Source organism: Zootoca vivipara, chromosome 2 (genome assembly GCF_963506605.1).
Source record: "Zootoca vivipara chromosome 2, rZooViv1.1, whole genome shotgun sequence".
NCBI classification, from domain to species: Eukaryota; Metazoa; Chordata; class Lepidosauria; order Squamata; family Lacertidae; genus Zootoca; species Zootoca vivipara.
Window position 1 is genome coordinate 1,624,044 of NC_083277.1, and position 19,259 is coordinate 1,643,302.

The 19,259-nt window shown below is 47.2% G+C and overlaps 2 protein-coding genes across 2 annotated transcripts; both read right to left on the minus strand.

Annotated features, from left to right (window-relative positions):
• Positions 1-447: 447 nt before the first annotated feature.
• LOC132591247 (zinc finger protein 420-like) lies at positions 448-19,183 on the minus strand. The gene is made up of 7 exons (XM_060268906.1): positions 18,420-19,183; positions 16,357-16,862; positions 16,084-16,165; positions 15,834-15,916; positions 15,452-15,578; positions 14,100-14,996; positions 448-4,844 (listed from the first exon to the last, which is right to left on the minus strand). Exons 2-7 carry the CDS (start codon positions 16,768-16,770, stop codon positions 3,826-3,828), a joined length of 2,622 nt encoding a protein of 873 aa, XP_060124889.1. The 5' UTR covers positions 16,771-16,862; positions 18,420-19,183; the 3' UTR covers positions 448-3,825.
• On the minus strand, positions 5,713-10,022 carry LOC118081385 (zinc finger protein 213-like). Its single transcript, XM_060268830.1, has 4 exons — positions 9,813-10,022; positions 7,385-7,873; positions 7,035-7,184; positions 5,713-6,453 (listed from the first exon to the last, which is right to left on the minus strand). The coding sequence occupies exons 2-4, from the start codon at positions 7,787-7,789 to the stop codon at positions 6,217-6,219; spliced, it is 792 nt and encodes a 263-aa protein (XP_060124813.1). The 5' UTR covers positions 7,790-7,873; positions 9,813-10,022; the 3' UTR covers positions 5,713-6,216.
• Positions 19,184-19,259: the final 76 nt, after the last annotated feature.

The window sequence follows — 19,259 nt, forward strand, 5'->3', positions numbered from 1 at the left end:
TAAGTCTGCCATGAAGATGTTGGCATACTGTGGGGCCATGCGGGTGCCCATGGCTGTGCCGCTGATCTGGAGGAACAGGTCATCACCAAATTTGAAGTGGTTGTGGGTAAGGACAAAGTGGCAGAGTTTGGTAGCAAAGTCCGCTGTGGTTTTATCTGGGGGGGGGGGGTCTGATGGGTGATGGCCCCTCCCAGCAACTCCCTGCCGTCAATGGTTGAGACGTGCAGGGGAAAGTCCAGCTGCAGAAGTTGGATCTGGTGCGCTTCTGCAAAGTTTCTCGAAAAGAAGTTGGCAGATGCACCCGAGTCGATTAAGGCTAAGACCGTCAGTGGATATCCATTAGGGAGCGTTAGCGTCACTTCTAGAACCACCCCTGCTCTGGGGGGGGGGGTGGGCTGGCGCTGCTCCTCGCTGTGCGGGTGGGTGGGCTGGGGCTGTTGTCGGCCGATTGCGCCTGGCTGCTGCCCCTTGTCTCCTGCAGCCAGGCTGTCTTGTTTCCCTGCTGTGGTGCTGCGTCAGTGGGGGAGGGCACAACCGTTCCTGCCCTCCCTTGCCATTCCCTGCGGTGGGGGCAGTTTCTGACGAGATGCTGAGGGGAGTTGCAGAGGAAGCAGTTCCCGCCCCTTCCCTCCTTGCGTCTTGGCGCCGCTGGGGTTTGAAAAGCCCCCGCGCGCGCGCTATCAATTTGCATGGGTTCCTGGTCTGCCCCGGCCCCAGGCGTGGCCTGGGATGGCTGTAGGGGGAGTGGCTTCTCCTGCGACCGTGGGAACCAAGGCTGTGTTGCGCGCGTTGTCTGCTTGTCGTTCCACCGAGATTCCTGCCTCACCCCCACCGCCAGAGCCGCTTTACTCAACTCATCCATATTATTGGGCTTCGGACCTCTCGAGAGCTCATCCTTCACATCAGGATGCAATCCCAAATAGAACGCAGCTTCCATCGGAGGCGAGTGAAGTTCCCACCCCAGCCTGTGCACCAGCATGGTGAATTTAGCCCAATATTCGCGAACTGTCATTTTCCCCTGGCGTAAATTATGAAGTTCCTCTTTGGTATGGTCCATATGACTGTCACTTGCATACATTACTTTTAAAGCTTCTAGAAATAATTTGACATTCTTCATGCAAGGGTTTGTTGCCGCGATTAACGGTCTGAGCCACTCCCTTGCTGGTCCGGTCAGATGTTCCACTATAAACGCTACTCTGTGCGCATCATCAGGGAACTCATCATTGTGCAGCTCAAGGGCATACAATATCTGTCTCAAAGCCCTGATATTCCCTTGGGTCCCCGTTGAACTTGCTTACTAGGGTCCCCGCTCTCCTTCCCGGCAGCACTTGGAGTTGCCCCCCCCCCGCCCTTGTTTTTCTCTGCATCCAACTTGTTTTGGAGCTCCACTGCTAGCGTTCTTAACTGCTGCTCTTTTTCCTGTAGCGATCTCACCTGGTCAAGGAGATTCTGCCTCTCCTCCTGGCTTTTCCGCGTTTCCTCTTTGGCCGCTTTTAATTCTCCCTGTGCCTGCACCGCCAGTTGCTGCAGCTCCTGCTGGGCTTGCTCCGCGAGCTGCCGCCATTTCTCCGCCTCTTGCGCGCTCATTCCGGCAACTCCAAAGTAGCCCAAAAAAAGATTCGGAGGTAGCTGTCACAGTGGCCTGGGTGGGCTACTTCAGAGTAACGACTCCACACAGCTCTGCATTTTATTCTTTTATTGGTGCTGTGTATTTACAGTGCTAAAGGCAGTGCTATTTACAGAGATTGACACATCTTATCAGTCTTCTTCAGTACCTCCGAATGGAGATTGGCGCGTTCTCCTCCAGCATAAAAGCTTGGGGAGACCCAGCCTCTTCCCCCTACGTTTCTTGCGCAATTCCGGAGTCGGTGGGATTGGCCTTCCCCCCTTGCTCCCCCCTTCCTGTCCCACCTTGGCCAGTGGCTCTGCTACCTTGCCTGAGCCTCGGACACCACTACCTGCTTCTCCACTTGAGTCGGAACTCTCCCTGCTTTCCCCAGCGCTCGGAGATGGGCTGGAGCTCAAGATGGGAGGGACCTCCCGATATCCCCTGTCCCTCACAATTACATTCCAGAAATAGCCTCATTTATAACAATACCAATTTACAGTATAATACAATTACTAATACCATTGTTCAAATACGAATTATATAATTTAGATGGCCCCGCGCGTGCTAGAATTGATGGTTTTATGATTTTATTTACTTCAGCATTCCAAAATCCTATTATTTTCAATTACATTACAGTCATCATAATAATCCCTTGTACAACTACAGTATTAATAAATTCTGTTTGTGTTAACACATTAAATGATTTATAAGACTACACATGAATGATTCAAACTAGCTCAGACGTTGCCACTCGGGTGAGTCTCATTGCTCTTAATATCTCTTCAACCTACCGCAAGTCTCTTTCCATGTGTGACATGTTTGTTTGTTTTTAAAGAAAGGTTCTGTTGTATTTTGTTTCTCCAAGCAGGCCACTTGAAAGGTTAACCCAGTCTCCCTGGTGACTGGCAGCAACATTCCGCTGGAGGAGGGACTGCTGAGGTTTTAAAAAATTTGATGTGCAGCAGTTAGTTGGCGGTTGAGGGTTTTCTGTGTGGGGAGCTTGGGTGGTTTTGGAGAAGGTAGACTTAGAGTAGATGAAGTAATAATAATAATAGTTTAGTTGATAGGTATTCTGTTATTTGATTACTAAGAAACGTTACCTGTGAAATTAAGTTCGTACCAATGCTACCAGAAAGCAACCATTAAGATTCAAGCCAATAAATATCCATCTTTAAAGTGTCACATTAGTAATCGTCTATTTCATTTTCCAGCTAAGGTACCCAGGAACCCAGGTGGTGGGGAACTCTTTTAAACTGTCAAAACTGCCTTTTAGAGGAGAAAGGTTAGTTTGTGGCTGAGAGTGCACCAAGAAAGGGGGGGGGGCTAAAGGAGGAGACAGGTTCTGAGCGACAATAAAGTTACCCCAGGAAGGAGGCTAGCTTTACAGTAAGGGAGTTTCTAGTGAAGGGAAACCCTTATCTGAGTGCACATAGGAACAGTCTTATTTATAGCCCCAAGTCTATATAGGTACCTGGTCACGTTTAGGCTGGAAGAGGACTCTCTTTTATTTTTGAAAACCCACAAGTGCTAGAGGGTTTAAAGAAAGGCTAGAGGGATAAGTGGGAGGTTTGATTTACCTCAGAAATCCCTGTTAGTGCTTTTAATAATTGAGAGGTCAGAGTTATAAGACGGAAAGTAAAGGACTTTCGTCGCACCATGTATCATATGTGTGCAGATAAAAACTGGATTTGGCTGAAGCAAACAAACACTGCTTACTGCTGTTTCCAACAGCCATTGATGTATAATACACAGAGAATCGTTTCTCCCTCGTGGATGCAATTCTTTGCTCCTGGCATGCGCTTAAGTACAGTACTTTGAAGGATTGAAGAAGAGTAGCAAGAGATTTCTAGACAGAACCTTCCCACAAATAAAAGCCTGAATTCAACACCTTGGCCAATGACTTCCACCTTGCAGATCTGGATATGTAGTTGAATAATATTGGGCAATGGGTTTGCACTCAATAGCTTTGAGAGGCAAGGCTGACTTCTCCGCTGGGTTGAAGAAGCACAAGAACACTATTGGGATAGTTACAGGTAGGTAACCATGTTGGTCTGATGTAGTCAAAACAAAATAAAAAAATTCCTTCCAGCAGCACCTTAGAGACCAACTAAGTTTGTCATTGGTATGAGCTTTCATGTGCATGCACACTTCTTCAGATACACACTGCTGGGATAGAAATTAAAGTCTCCTAAAATAAAATTACTACACAGCAATTGCTAGAGTTTATCCCCACTGTGAGTTCTTTGATGGGAAGTGAATTTGTAGCTGTGACTGAAGCTCTTTCCACATTCCAAGCACTGAAAGTGTTTCTCTCCACTATGAATTCTTTGATGGGAAGTGAGATTATTCTTCTGACTGAAGCTCTTTCCACATTCCAGGCACTGATAGGGTTTCTCCCCTGTATGAATTCTTTGATGGGAAGTGAGATGGTTGCTCTGACTGAAGTGCTTTCCACATTCGAAGCACTGATAGGGTTTCTCCCCTGTATGACTTCTTTGATGGGAAATGAGAGAGGCGCTCTGACTGAAGCTCTTTCCACATTCGAAGCACTGATAGGGTTTCTCCCCTGTATGAATTATTTGATGGGAAGTGAGATGGGTGCTCTGACTGAAGCTCTTTCCACATTCCAAGCATTGATAGGGTTTCTCCCCACTATGAATTCTTTGATGGGAAGTGAGAGAGTCGCTTCGACTGAAGGTCTTTCCACATTCCAAGCATTGATAGCGTTTCTCCCCTGTATGTATTGTTTGATGGGAAGTAAGATTGCTACTCTGACTGAAGGTCTTTCCACATTCTAAGCACTGATAGGGTTTCTCCCCAGTATGACTTCTTTGATGGGAAGTGAGAGAGTCTCTCCGACTAAAGCTCTTTCCACATTCCAAGCACTTATAGGGTTTCTCCCCTGTATGACTTCTTTGATGGGAAGTGAGAGAGTCTCTCCGACTAAAGCTCTTTCCACATTCCAAACACTGATAGCATTTCTCTCCTGTATGAATTCTTTGATGGGAAGTGAGATTGCTGCTCTGACTGAAGCTCTTTCCACATTCCAAGCACTGATAGGGTTTCTCCCCTGTATGAATCCTTTGATGGGAAGTGAGAGAGTCACTCCTTCTAAAGGTCTTTCCACATTCCAAACACTGATAGCATTTCTCTCCTGTATGAATTCTTTGATGGGAAGTGAGATGGGTGCTCTGGCAGAAGCTCTTTCCACATTCGTAGTATGGATAGGGTTTATTCCCAATGGGATTTCTTTGATGAGAAGTGGACTGGGACCTCTGACTAAAGTTCTCTTCACATGAGTATTTATATTGCTTCTCCATTGTGTGGATTCTGTCTTGCTCCCATCTGTTATTAATTTCCATTTCATCCCCACCTGCAATGATAGAACTAATTACAGTGGTACCCTGGTTCTCAAACTTAAACCATTCCAGAATTCTATCCCAAAATCAAAGCATTCCAAAACCAAGGCACGCTTTCCCATGGCATGGTATGTACAGTGGTACTTTGAGTTACAAACGCCTCAGGTCACAAACACTTCAGGTTACAAACTCTGCTAACCTGGAAGTAGTTGCCTCGAGTTGATAACTTTGCCCCAGGATGAGAACAGAAATCATGTGCTGGCAGCGTGGCGGCAGCAGGAGGCCCCATTAGCGAAATTGCTCCTCAGCTTAATAACAGTTTCAGGTTAAGAATGGACCTCCGGAACGAATTAAGTTTGTAACTAGAGGTACCACTGTAATGTGAAATGGATTAATCCGTTCCAGACCATTAAAAACAACCTGTAAAACAACAAATTAACATGAATTTTACTCTGAGACAATTGATCCATAAAATGAAAGCAATAAACCAGGGTGCAATCGACTACCCAGTATCGAAAACTGGCAGTGATCTACCCATTGCCATTGGAGGGATGAGGTGGAAGGGGAGGAGTTTAAGGGGGGGACTCAAACTGGAGGGACAAGGAGCGCACATGGGTGCATGTGGGGAAGGAGGTGGCTAACTGGATGTGGGAGGGGAGTTTAAGTGGGAGGAAGGAAAGGGAGGCAAAAACTCTCTCCCCCCACCACTCAAGCAAGTCCTTTATCCCCCCCCGCAAAGCAGGTCTCTCGCTTGCTCGCTCGCTCTCCCCTCTCCATGTTTTCTGGCATCTGCCCATGCTCCCTGTTCACCCGGGCGAGTCCCAGGGCTTGTCTCCACTTTGGACAGCATGTGCGTCCCTGGTGCGATGGAACAAGGACATGGCAGCAGCACCAGAGTGTGTAGATGAGGCGGCGGTGGCGGTGGCTGTTCCTGGCTGCTCTCCTACGGTAGCTGCTGGATGCTGAGATGGGTGGGCTGGAGCCTGTGCATAGTGCGAGCACCCCGATCCCCCGCTCGGGAATGTGGCACCAGCGATGCTTCGCCTGGATCTCGCCTGGGGTCGGGCTTGGGATGAGGGGAGGGAAGGGAGGCGAGGGGGTGGGAAGGTCATCCTGCCCAGCATAGTTTTTCCCCCCCACAGGCTCCCCCCACAAACACCGCCTCCCTGCGCGATGGGGGAGAGTCACCAACTTCCACCTCCCTGCCCACTCTGAAGGATATTCGCAGGCAACACCATGAATAGCCCTTCATTCAAAGTGATTTCTGGAAGCGTTAGATTTCCAGGTGGTGTAAGTGGCACTAAGGAGAGATGTATGGAATTTCAAAATAGATATTATGATCCAACAGAGAGCTTTACCCAGAGAATCCAGGATCCCATGATTCTCCTCCATGACCTCCTTATGCAGAGCTCTCTGGTCAGAATCCAGCAATGCCCACTCCTTGTCCGTGAAATGAACAGCGACATCTTCAAAGCACACAGGACCCTAAAAGACCAAGGGATGATCTACCACACATTGCTCTGTTGTTTTCTGCCTGCTAATTGTTGCATTGCTTTAGGGGGATTGTTTTGCTGCACATGGTATGAATGCGTATTTTAACATCTCGCTGGAATTACTTTATTATTTTAATGATGGGTCTTAATTTTTGTGTAAATGGGTGGAACTCCACATTGTGTTCTTAAAAGCATTCCTACCTGATGCCCAAAAGACAATGTCAAGGGGCACATGGGGCACAGGGAGGCGAGGAGAAATGGCAAGGCCGTTGTCCAACTGATGGGGCTGGTTAGATGAATCCTGGCCCATTTTTATGGTTTGTCAAAGTTAAATTTAGAAATAAAACTGCAACTACAGATAAAAAATACTAGTAACATTCAGAAGGCGATATGGGTGAGGTGGATGTCCCATATTCTCAGTTATATATATATTCTCCATATTTTCATTAACAATTTCAAATGGCATTTCCTACCTTTAGTTCAGGGCACCTTTGACAGGAGCCAGGAAGTGGAGGGAGTAACCCTGGTTGCCCACCCCTCAGCCTCTCTCCCTACAAGTCTCCTGCCCCCTACCTGATCTGCTTCCATAGCTGCTGCTTCCCCTTCGCCACCATGAAAAGACGGATGAGGAGGTATTGTCAGCATCATCCTCTCTCTGGTGTCCATTGGAGTCCTCTCTGCCTCAGAGGAATCAGGACCCATTTCTGCTAACAGATCCTTTACCTGAAAGAACAACAAAGATTCAAAGCAGAGAATGGGGAGGAGGATTAGAAAAGGATTTTGCAGAGGCAAACACTTAGGGGTATCAGATCTCATTCATTGGCTCCTATACATAAAGGGATGGGACATGAATCCTGCATTTTGGGATACTCTCCCTCTGGTTTGGAGCCCCTTGAGAAAATCCAGAGGAAAATATATATCACCTGCTGCTCTGCCAGCTTTTTCTCCACTGCCTGACTCAGGAGGAAACCTTCAGCCAGGGCCACTGCCTGGGAAGTGGTCTCTGCTCCACATTCCCTCACCCAGCTCTCCATCTCGGGTGGAAGGACAGCCAGGAACTGCTCCAAGATCACCAGGTCCAGCATCTCAGCTTTTGTGTGCCTTTCTGGCTTCAGCCACTGACAGACAAGGTGGTAGAGTCGGCTGCAAACCTCACGGGGTCCTTCAGCCTCCTGGTGGCAGAACTGCCTGAGCTGCTGGCTCTGCACATCTGAGCGGAGGGTGTCCTCCTCACCCAGGATCTTCCGCACAGAGTTTCCCCCAGTGCTCCCATCTTCAGTGGCCTGGCCTCTTTCTGCTTTAGGTCCAGCTGAGTCTTGCTCATCCATCTTTGCTTTTAGGAAGCTTCCAAGAGATCAGTCCCTTTTTGTCGTCTGCAAAGTTCTTCCTGTCCGAATTAGTGCTGGCAAACCCTACAAAGCAAATGCATTGTTCTGTTATAAAATTGGCATTCTGTCAGGATCAGAAAAATGTCCCCAGACAAATGTGGATGACTTTTGTGAGCAATCAAGGCTGCACTGCACTAAAGCCCAGACTCTGAACATATTGTGATTATGAGTTTTTTCAAGCTGTTTTTAAACTTGATTACAGCACTACGCAAGAGAAATAAATACTCCCCGGGGGAAACCCACACACCATTAGAATTTGGCTCAATCTGGCTGGTCTAAATATAATTTTACACATAGTAATACATTATTATTACTACTACTACTACTACTACTGTTACTACTATTATGTCGCCCATCTGGGTTGCCCCAGCTACTCTGAGCGGTTTCCATTAAGATGAACATCAAACACAGTAAGGCATCAAACATTATTAAAAACATTATTAAAAACATCAACAGAGCAATTATTCTCCTCACTTTGAAACCCCCCCCCTGATTCCATCAATAGACCAACACTTTATGCTGTTTCATTGGTAGCAGAAGAGGAAAAATGATTCTTACACTTAATCTCAGCACAACCACAAGGGCTCCTGACTAGGCGTTTGGCTATGGGATGTGGACTGCTAAACCTGTCTTCACCCAACTTGGGGCACAAACCCATGACCAGGAAACTCAAGAGTCTCACTCTTTGCTGGCTGGCTTACCGGTATTTGCATCATTTATTGTTCCCTTTATCCTTGTTTACACAGCCCTAATAAGAGTTATTCCGAACAGAAAGCAAAAAGACAAGAACACACACCCAAGCGCCACCTATGCTGCATCTGCAAAGCAGGATCAGGCCACTTTAAAGAGTCCTGGCTTCCTCCAAAGAATCATGGGACTAGTAGTTTGTTGAGGGTGCAGGCAAAGCTCACTGATTTGGGGGTCTCTGCCCCTCTCATGCACCTTCCTCATGCAGCCCTGGATCCCCCCAGGCATCCCAAGGAGGAAGAAAGAGGAGATGCTGCGGATCCCAGAAGGGGCCCATAGGCATCTCTGGCAAAGGAGAGACGAAAGCAACCCCTCCATTCTAGGAGACCTCCCCCTCTCCCCTTTCTGCCCTCCCCTCTCTAGGAATCCAGCTTAGTTCCTTTTAATCCTTGGCGAACCGAACGCACCCACTTCCCCCCTCTATGGAGAGCAGGAGCCCACAGAGAGAGGAGGAATTTTGATTTGATATCCCGCTTTATCACTACCCTAAGGAGTCTCAAAGCGGCTAACATTCTCCTTTCCCTTCCTCCCCCACAACAAACACTCTGTGAGGTGAGTGAGGCCAAGAGACTTCAGAGAAGTGGGACTAACCCAAGGTCACCCAGCAGCTGCATGTAGAGGAGCGGAGACACGAACCCGGTTCCCCAGATTATGAGTCTACCGCTCTTAACCACTACACTACAATGGCTCCCAGAAAAAGAGAGGCTTTCTTCTGGGGATGGTGGGATCCACTTGGCAGGCAGATGAGATAAGATAAGATATATTTATTGTCATTCTCCCCTTTCGGTTGCTACATCCACTCAGATAAAGCATTCTGCATAATCCAAAATTACTACGAAACCTAATTAAAACAGTAAATACGATACAAAATAACAGGTAAAGTAAGATGACTTCAAAGTCCAGACTTTCCATTTGAGGCCAAAATCGCTCTAGAGAAGAAACTGTTCCAGAGACGGATAGTTCTTGCCTGCATTGAGGAGGAAGGCTATGCCTTAAGGAAAGGATGGCTTGATGGGGGCTCTTCCCTCGGACGGGGATTGGGAGGGGGGTGTTCAATGGCATGCCACTTTTTCCCTCCCCAAAGGGGCAAAGGAAGATCAGAGAGGAAGGGGGAAGATACTCCCTGCTTTGGGAGTCTTCCCCCCCCCTTGGGCATCCTCCCCCTGCAGCCCTGGGACCCCACTTCGCCCCAGGGGGGAAGAGAGAGGAGACTCACTGGATCCTAGGAGGGGGCACCGAGGCAGCCTTGGCAGAGGACAAAGGGGGAGGGGCTTCCTCTCTGGAGGACCTAGGACCCCCCACTTCCTGGCCTCTCTAGGATTCCAGCTCAGCTCTTGTTAACCCTTGCCGAACCGAGCGCACACAGGTCAGAGGAGACTCTGAGGACCTGCGCTGGGTCTTCTCTCGCGGACGCCTCAGAGCACGAAGCGGGGGAGGCGGAGGGAGGGCGGGGCAAGGACCCGTGACGAAACAGCCTTGGCCCCGCCCCTCAGCCGACTGCTCTGAGGGAAACTACTTTTCCCAACTTCCCGCCTTTCGAAACCTGAGCCTCGCCTCAGTTTTAGGCGCCAAGGAGGCCGATTGCTGTCAGACCAGGCTGCAGTTTCCCTGGGCTCCCTCATTTATCGGGGGATTTCTTTTCATTTGCACTGATTTCTGTTCATATCTCTCGCTTTTGTAGTTTCTCTCTGCTTCTTTAGAAAGGCATTTTGCTGTATTTTAAATACCCTTTCACTACGCTTTGCTTCCCTCGGTTTATGGATAAATAGAAGAGCTCCTGCCAGTCAAAGATGTACCTGTACAGGTAGTGAACCCGCTGCATCCCGTTGGAGAAGTGGCACTCCTGCTTCATCCGATACAGGATGTGTTATCAAATCCAACTCGGTGGTGTAACGTTGCAAAATGTCGATCACTTCTCCTACTTGGGCCAACATTGAGGCCAAAATCCAGCATCGCCTGAGCTCTGCGAGTGCGGCTTTCTCCCAATTGAAGGGTCATTGGCAGGGAAACCAAAATAATAATAATAATAATACCGGGTAATAATAATAATAATAATTTATTATTTATGCCCCGCCCATTTGGCTGGGTTTCCCCAGCCACTCTGGGCGGCTTCCAACAGAAATATTAAAATACACTAATTTCTTAAAGATTAAAAGCTTCCCTAAACAGGGCTGCCTTCAGATGTCCTCTAAAAGTCTGGTAGTTGTTTTTCTCTTTGACATCTGGTGGGAGGGTGTTCCACAGGGCGGGTGCCACTACCGAGAAGGCCCTCTGCCTGGTTCCCTGTAGCTTTGCTTCTCACAGTGAGGGAACCGCCAGAAGGCCCTCGGCACTGGACCTTACTGAAATAAGTAAAATGGTTGTTTACAAAGCTATTGCACTACCAACCTTACTGTATGCTTGTGAAACATGGACCACTTACAAATACCATCTCCAAGTTCCCTCCCCCCCACCCCAAATCCTGCCCTCCCTTCCCAGCTACCCTGTTTGCAGATTCAGGGATAGGGAAAGCGCAATCTTCTCCCCCTCCCCACAACCCCAAAATAATAATAATATTTTGCACCTTTTTTTCCTCCTCCTCTGCAGACATGCTCCTTTTCTGGGAATGTGGATGGAGGCCCCTCCCCCTCCAACCTCCCCCCCCCTAACCTTCCCGCCTCTCTAGGAAGCGGAGCTCACTGACCCATGGGGAGGAATGAGTGACGCCTCCCTTCCAGAACACACAAATTCTCCTCCTTCCAAACAAGCTCTGTTAACCTGTTTCTTTCCTGAGAAGGTCCCAGGTTTGATCCCCGGAGACGGCACGGAAAGAGACCCCCCCCAAAAAAAAACCTCCGAAAAATTCCTCCGGGGCACAAAGATTACATTCCCCCTTCTTCACTTTTTTAATCTATTGCAAGGAGGGGGGGAGGGGGATCTGGTCAATTTCACACCCATTTCCCAACGTGGGGGAGGCAGGGCTGTGGCGTAAGGTGTCCCCGTTACAACAGCCCTACAAAGTAGACCAGAATTGTTATGCGCGTTTGGGACTTGGAACAGTGACTTACAGCAACCCTAAAGGGTAGTCCAGTGTCGTCATTACGGGTGCCTTTTTAAAATAGGGGCTGGTGTTTGAACTTGGGCTTTGCTAATGTTACTAAATTGGTGGGGGGTGCACTTGTGCGAGAGCAGGTTTCTTTGACTGTCTGCCCGTTCAGTGGTTGCCCCTTCTGCTTTCTCATGGCAAAGGACGGTGAGCCCAGAAAGCCTTTTCTTTCCCAGCTGCACAAGCCCAACACACTTTCGTAATAAACAGAAACCCTGTCTCTTTGTCTCCATGTATGCAAACTCTTTGTCCACCAAATCTAAATCCTTGAACCTGTTCCTCACTTCCACTGTGTATTTATAAGGAATTTGATTTAGATTTGCAATATTTTTATTTACAGCATTGGACTTTCCTTTCACTTCCAGGGACATCTGCAACTGAGTGACATTTCGGCTTTGGCCCAGCCGCTTCATCAGCTCTGACTCTACTTGTACTTGTCCTCCGCTCTTCCTCAGTAGCATGTTGAACGCCTTCCGACCTGAGGGGCTCATCTTCCAGATCTTCCAGCCTCATAACTTATATCCCTGTTGTTTTTGTCCACAGGTAGCCAATGTCCCACCTTTCGACGTGGGACCCATCCTCTGGGGACATGGCCACAAACTTCCCTCTGTGAATGGTGAAATGGAAGAGCTCCCACCAGTCAAAGAAATACCTGTACAGGTAGTGAACCTGGTACATCCCGTTGGAGAAGGGTGTTGTCTGTTGTGCTAGCATGGAGGAGCACACAGCCTCCATGTTCTGATCAGTGTGTCTTCTCCATTTTGTATGTTTCTGTGTGTTTGGAGAAGTGACTGCTTAGTCACAGTCACTTGGGACTAACTTTTTTATGGAATAGTTCTAGTTGTTATGTAACCTAAGCCTGCCTTCAGGGATGTCTGTGAACCTGTATGAATCTGTGAGTAAACTACTTTTACAGTGAGGGGGAAAAGAACTTGATCCCCTGCTAAATTTGCCTGTTTGCCCTCTGACGAAGAAACAACCAGTCCATAATTTTAATGGTAGGTTTATTGTAGCTGTGAGAGACAGAATAACAGGGGAAAACCCCAGAAACCCAGAATACAAAAGTCAGAGATTGATGTGCATTATAATGAGTGAAATAAGTATTTGATCCCCTATCGTTAGGGAAGGATATCATTAAATAATATATCCTCTCCTGCTTCCCTAATCATCCCCACATACAACAGGTGCAAGGTCACTCTGAAGAATGTTCTACACATGCGCTGCTTCTGGGCTAACCAGAGATGTTTCCTACAATAGGAGTCTAACCTCTCCTATTGTAGTGTTAAGATGTAAAGAGAAGATATGGCAGCTTTTAGGGTTAGCATTATGTGAAGATTTGGAAAGAAATTTTAAAAGATCTAGAAATATTGATAAGAATGAAAGTATAATTGATGGGGAAAATCTCGGCAATAAAAATGAATATAATGATAAAAAATAATTTTTAATAAAATTTATATCCCACCCGTCTGTTTGGGTTTCCTCAGCCATGTTAAATTGTTGTTTTACGGGTTGTTTTTAAAAGCCTGGAACGGATCCCAGGGGTCAGCAAGGCTTACCAGGCATGGGCTGGTCACTCCCGTGGAGATCACTCCGTGGGCTCGACCGGCACAGCGCATCACTGGAAATCATTTATGTGCATGTCCGTGGTGCCAAACATGCGCAGAAGCGATTTTCAGCATATGGGTATACACATAAGCGATTTCTGGAGCCACGGAAGAGAGTTATCGCACCGTGCTGCATGTGCCGAGTGGGCAGCTCGGTTCGGGAGCGGCTCATGGGAAGAAGAAGAAGAAGAAGAAGAAGAAGAGGAGGAGGAGGAGGAGGAGGAGGAGGAGGAGGAGGAGGAGTTTGGACTTGATATCCCACTTTATCACTACCCTAAGGAATCTCAAAGCGGCTAACATTCTCTTTTCCCTTCCTCCCACACAACAAACACTCTGTGAGGTGAGTGAGGCTGAGAGACTTCAGAGAAGTGTGACTGGCCCAATGTCACCCAGCAGCTGCATTACTTTCTATTGGAAAGCACGCCTTGGTTTTAGAACGCTTTGGTTTTGGAACAGACTTCCAGAACAGATTAAGTTTGGGATCCAAGGTACTACTCTACAAACCAATAACAACAACCACAACAATAATAAACAGTTTACATTAATACCCTAATTAAAGTAACCATCAGCACCATCTAAAAACATTTAAACAACACCAACCTGACAAAATCAAAACAGATAAACCAAAATTAGAACTGTGTAAAATATTTTAGCCAGAGCAATGCTCTCCCATGTCTAGTTTCATATGAAGGGGGAAGAAACCCAGAATAAAACATTAGATTGTTTTTTATAGGAATGACAGAAGCACAATAACACTGCTACAATACAAATTAAAATCTCCTAAAATTACTACACAGCAATTGCTATTGTTTGTCTCCACTGTGAGTTCTTTGATGGGAAGTGAGAGATGTGTTGTGACGGAAGTACTTTCCACATTCCAAGCACTGATAGGGTTTCTCCCCTGTATGAATTCTTTGATGAGAAGTGAGAGATGTTTTGTGACTGAAGCTCTTTCCACATTCCAAGCACTGATAGGGTTTCTCCCCTGTATGAATTCTTTGATGGGAAGTAAGACTACTCTTCTGATTGAAGCACTTTTCACATTCCAAGCACTGATAAGGTTTCTCCCCTGTATGAATTCTTTGATGGGATGTGAGAGAGGCATTGTGACTGAAGCTTCTTCCACATTCTAAGCACTGATAGGGTTTCTCCCCTGTATGAATTGTTTGATGGGAAATGAGAGATACGTTGTGACTGAAGCTCTTTCCACATTCCAAGCACTGATAGGGTTTCACCCCTGAATGAATTCTTTGATGGGAAGTGAGACTACTCTTCTGATTGAAGCTCTTTCCACATTCCAAGCACTGAAAGGGTTTATCCCCTGTATGAATTCGTTGATGGGAAATGAGATGGCTACTGTGTCTGAAGCTCTTTCCACATTCCAAGCACTGATAGGGTTTCTCCCCTGTATGAATTCTTTGATGGGAAGTGAGATCTGAGCTCTTTCTGAAAGTCTTTCCACATTCCAAACACTGATAGGGTTTCTCTCCTGTATGAATTCTTTGATGGGAATTGAGAGATACGCTGTGACTGAAGTTCTTTCCACATTCTAAGCACTGATAGGTTTTTTTCCCAATTGGATTTCTTTGATTAAAAGTGGAATTGGAGCTCTCATTAAAGTTCTTTTCACCCACCAAGTATTTATATGGTTTCTCTACTGTGTGGATTCCTTCGAGTTCCCCTTTGTTATTAATTTCCAATTCATCACCACCTGCAATAAAAAACTAATTATTTTTTATATTTAAATATTTTGTTGAAATGATTTTAGATTTGAAAAGAAATATTATGATAAGATGGGAATTCTCACTACAGATTTAACTTCCTTTGTTGGCTGGTATTAGCTGACATATTTACAGGAACCTGAAATTCAATTCCTTTAGTTTGGCCCAATCACGGAATCCGCTCTGTCTCCATTATCAATTATCTCTTTAGTCAACCAAAAACCAACAGAAGCAAAAATCCAAATCTGGCAGAAGCTATTTCAAACTCCCTACCCACTCTGATGGATATCCACAGACAACACCGCCAATTGCCCTCCATTCCAAGTGATTTCAAGTGGTATAGGTGGCGCTATTGAGTTCCATCCAAACCTTGGAGATTCATTGCAAGGAGAGATGTACAGTATGGAATTTCAAACCAGATATTATGATCCTCAGAGAGCCTTACCCAGAGAATCCAGGAGTCCACGATTCTCCTCCATGACCTCCTTATGCAGAGCTCTCTGGTCAGGATCCAGCAACGCCCACTCCTTGTCCGTGAAATGAACAGTGACATCCTCAAAGCACACTGGGCCCTAAAAGAACAAGGGATGATCTACCACACATTGCTCTGGTGTTTTCTGCCTGTTAATTGTTGCATTGCTTTAGGGGCATTGTTTTGCTGCACATGGTATGAATACGTATTTTAACATCTCACTGGAATTACTTTATTATATTAATGATGGGTCTTAAGCTTTGTGTAAATGGGTGGAACTCCACATTTTGTTCTTCCAAGAATTCTGGCTCTCTCCCCCCTCAGCCTCTCTCCCCACAAGTGTCCTGCCCCCTACCTGATCTGCTTCCATAGCCGCTGCTTCCCCTTCGCCACCATGAAAAGACGGATGAGGAGGTCTTGCCAGCATCATCCTGTCACCTGCCAGAGACAAAGGGAAGTGGGAAGCCATGAAAGCCTGGTTCTCTCCAAGGTTGAGGAATGCATCCAAAGTGGTACCACAGGTTAAGAACAGTTTCTGGTTAAGAACGGACCTCCATAATGAATTAAATTCTAAACCCGAGATAGCACTGTAACTCCCTCCTTACCTAGTGGTCTCTCCCTAGTGTCCATCGGAGTCCTCGCTGCCTCAGAGGAATTAGGACCCATTTCTGCTAACAGAACCTTAACCTGAAAGAGCAACAAAGATGTGATGCAGAATGGGGAGGGGGATTAGAAAAGCAATCAGAGGCTTTTTAAGGGGTATCAGATCTAATACCTTATCCTATCCATAAAGGAATGGGGCATGAGTACTGCATTTTGGGATACTCTCCCTCTTGTTTGGAGCCCCTTGGGAGTATCCAGAGGAAAGTCTCTCTCACCTGCTGCTCTGTCTCCTTTTTCTCCACTGCCTGATTCAGGAGGAAACCTTCAGCCAGGGCCACTGCTTGAGAACTGGTCTCTGCTCCACATTCCCTCACCCAGCTCTCCATCTCGGGTGGAAGGACAGCCAGGAACTGCTCTAAGATCACCAGGTCCAGCATCTCAGCTTTCGTGTGCCTTTCTGGCTTCAGCCACTGACAGACAAGGTGGTAAAGTCGGCTGCAAACCTCACGGGGTCCTTCAGCCTCCTGGTGGCAGAACTGCCTGAGCTGCTGGCTCTGCATATCTGAGCAGAGGGTGTTCTCTTCACCCAGGAACTTCTGCACAGTTTTTTCAGAGAATCCCCCACTGCTCCCATCTTCAGTGGCCTGGCCTCTTCCTGCTTTAGGTCCAGGCGAGTCTTGCTCATCCATCTGTGCTCTCAGGAAGCCTCCGAGAGATCAGAAGGAGTCCCTTTTTTCTTCTGCAAAGTTCTGCTAGTCCAAATTAGAGCTGCTGGCAAACCCTAAAAAGCAAATGCATAAAACCTTGAGATAAACACAGAGGCTTCAGAAAAGGGGTGCGGGAGGCAGTGGAAGACAGGAGTGCCTGGCGTGCTCTGGTCCATGGGGTCACGAAGAGTCGGACACGACTAAACAACAACAAATCAAGCGTGCAAAAAGAAAAAACCTTGAGATACAACACAGAGCCTTCAGAAAGGGGGTAGGGAAATTTGAAGTCTCTCCACCCACCCACCCCCCAACAGCTTGAGATTTTGTTACAACTGAGCACTCATACATTGCAGCATCATGAGGAAAAAAATAAAGACTCCAGAAAACACACACACACACACTATCAGCATTTGTCTCAGTCTGGCTAGTCTAAATTTAAATTTAAGCAGAAGTTATTATCTCTGCTTAGAAACCCACTTGCATATAGTAATTGTATTAAATTATTATTCTTACTAAGGGACGCGGGTGACGCTGTGTTCTAAACCACAGAGCCTAGGGCTTGCTGATCAAAAGGTTGGGAGTTCGAATCCCTGTGATGGGGTGAGCTCCTGTTGCTCGGTCCCAGCTCCGGCCAACCTAGCAGTTCAAAAGCATGCCAGTGCAAGTAGATAAATAGGTACAGCTCTGGCGGGAAGGTAAACAGTGTTTCTATGCATTACTCTGGTTCGCCAGAAGCATCTTAGTCATGCTGGTCACATGATCCGGAAGCTGTCGGTAGACAAACCCTCAGCCTATAGAGCGAGATTAGCGTGAAACCCCAGAGTTGTCCGCAACTGGACCTAACTGTCAGGGGTACCTTTACCTTTATTATTCTTACTACTGCTGCTGCTGCTATTATGCTGCCCATCTGACTGAGTTGCCCCAGCTACTCTGAGTGGCTTCTAACAAAATGAACATCAAACACAGTAAGGCATCAACAGAGCAATTATACTCCTAGCTTTGAATCTCACCCCCCAAGTTCATCAACAGACCAACACTATATGTTGTTTCATTTACTTGAAAGAGAAGTTGCTGAATTACAACTTATTACTAAACTTAAAACTATGGAGAGACCTGGTCTGAATAGAGACATTGGATTCTTATCCCAGTACACATGCTAAGCTATTTTTGGCCATCTGCATCCCTTGCTTTTTCCCGTAAGACCAATTGCAGTTGTTAATCATCAACAGGTTTACCACACCTATCAGCCAATCACCCATTCCATCTCCCCTTCTGATAAATACCCCTCCCCACCCTCTCACTATATCTAAGGATCTGGTGACTTCTGTTTCAATGTATCCCATTTCATCTTTTTCTGTTTAAGCCAATTCACGAACCTAGAACTCAATACAGTGACCACTCATAATGAAACATATGTCACAGATACCTTGCAAATTTATTGTGACATTATGTGATATATATAAGACGGGAGAGGATTTACAATCGGAGAACCATCAAATGGGAAGAGACCCTGAGGACCATTTAGTCCAGCCCCCTGCGATGCAGGAATCTTCACCCAACTTGAGGCACAAACCCATCACCAGGAGATTAAGAGTTATTCCAAAAGAAAGGAAAAAGAGAAGAACACACACCCCGGCTGCATCTGCAAAGCAGGATGAGGCCACTTTAAAGAGTCCTGGCTTCCTTCAAACTAATCATGGGAATCATAGTTACAGGTACGTAGCCGTGGAGTCGAAACAAAATAAAAAAATTCCTTCAGTAGCACCTTAAAGACCAACTAAGTTTTTATTTTGGTATGAGCTTTCGTGTGCATGCACACTTCTAGTTTGTTGAGGGCGCAGGGAAAGCTTCCTGATTTGGGGGTCTCTGCCCCCCTCATGCACCTTCATCCTACAGCCCTGGGACCTCCCTTCTCTGCAAGGCACCTCAAGGGGGGAAGAGAGAGGAGACTCTGTGGACCCCAGAAGGGGCACATAGGCAGCTCTGGCTAAGGAGAGAAGAAAGCAACCCCTCCCCTTTCAAGGACGGAGGGTCGTTGGCTTCGGGGGACCTGGCCCACTTTCTGCCCTCACCTCTCTAGGAATCCATCTTAGTTCCTTTGAGCCCTTGTGGGACAGAGCGCACCCAGTTCCTCCTTTTATGGAGAGCAGGAGCCCACAGACAGAGGCTTCCTTCTGGGGAGGGTGGGACCCCCTTGGCAGGCAGAGAGGAGGAGCAGCAGTTTGTAGGGGAAAAGGCTGTGCCAGATGCAAAGGAGGGTCTGGTGGGAAGAACAGAGAGGAAGGGGGAGGATGTTCCCTGCCTTGGGGGTCTTCCCCCCCTTGGGCACCCTCTCCCTGGCGCCCTGGGGACCCCCCCACTTCTCCCCAAGGCGCCCCAAGGGGGAAGAGCGAGGAGACTCACTGGATCCTAGGAGGGGGCACCGAGGCAGCCTGGGCGGAGGACAAAGGGGGAGGGGCTTCTGCTCTGGA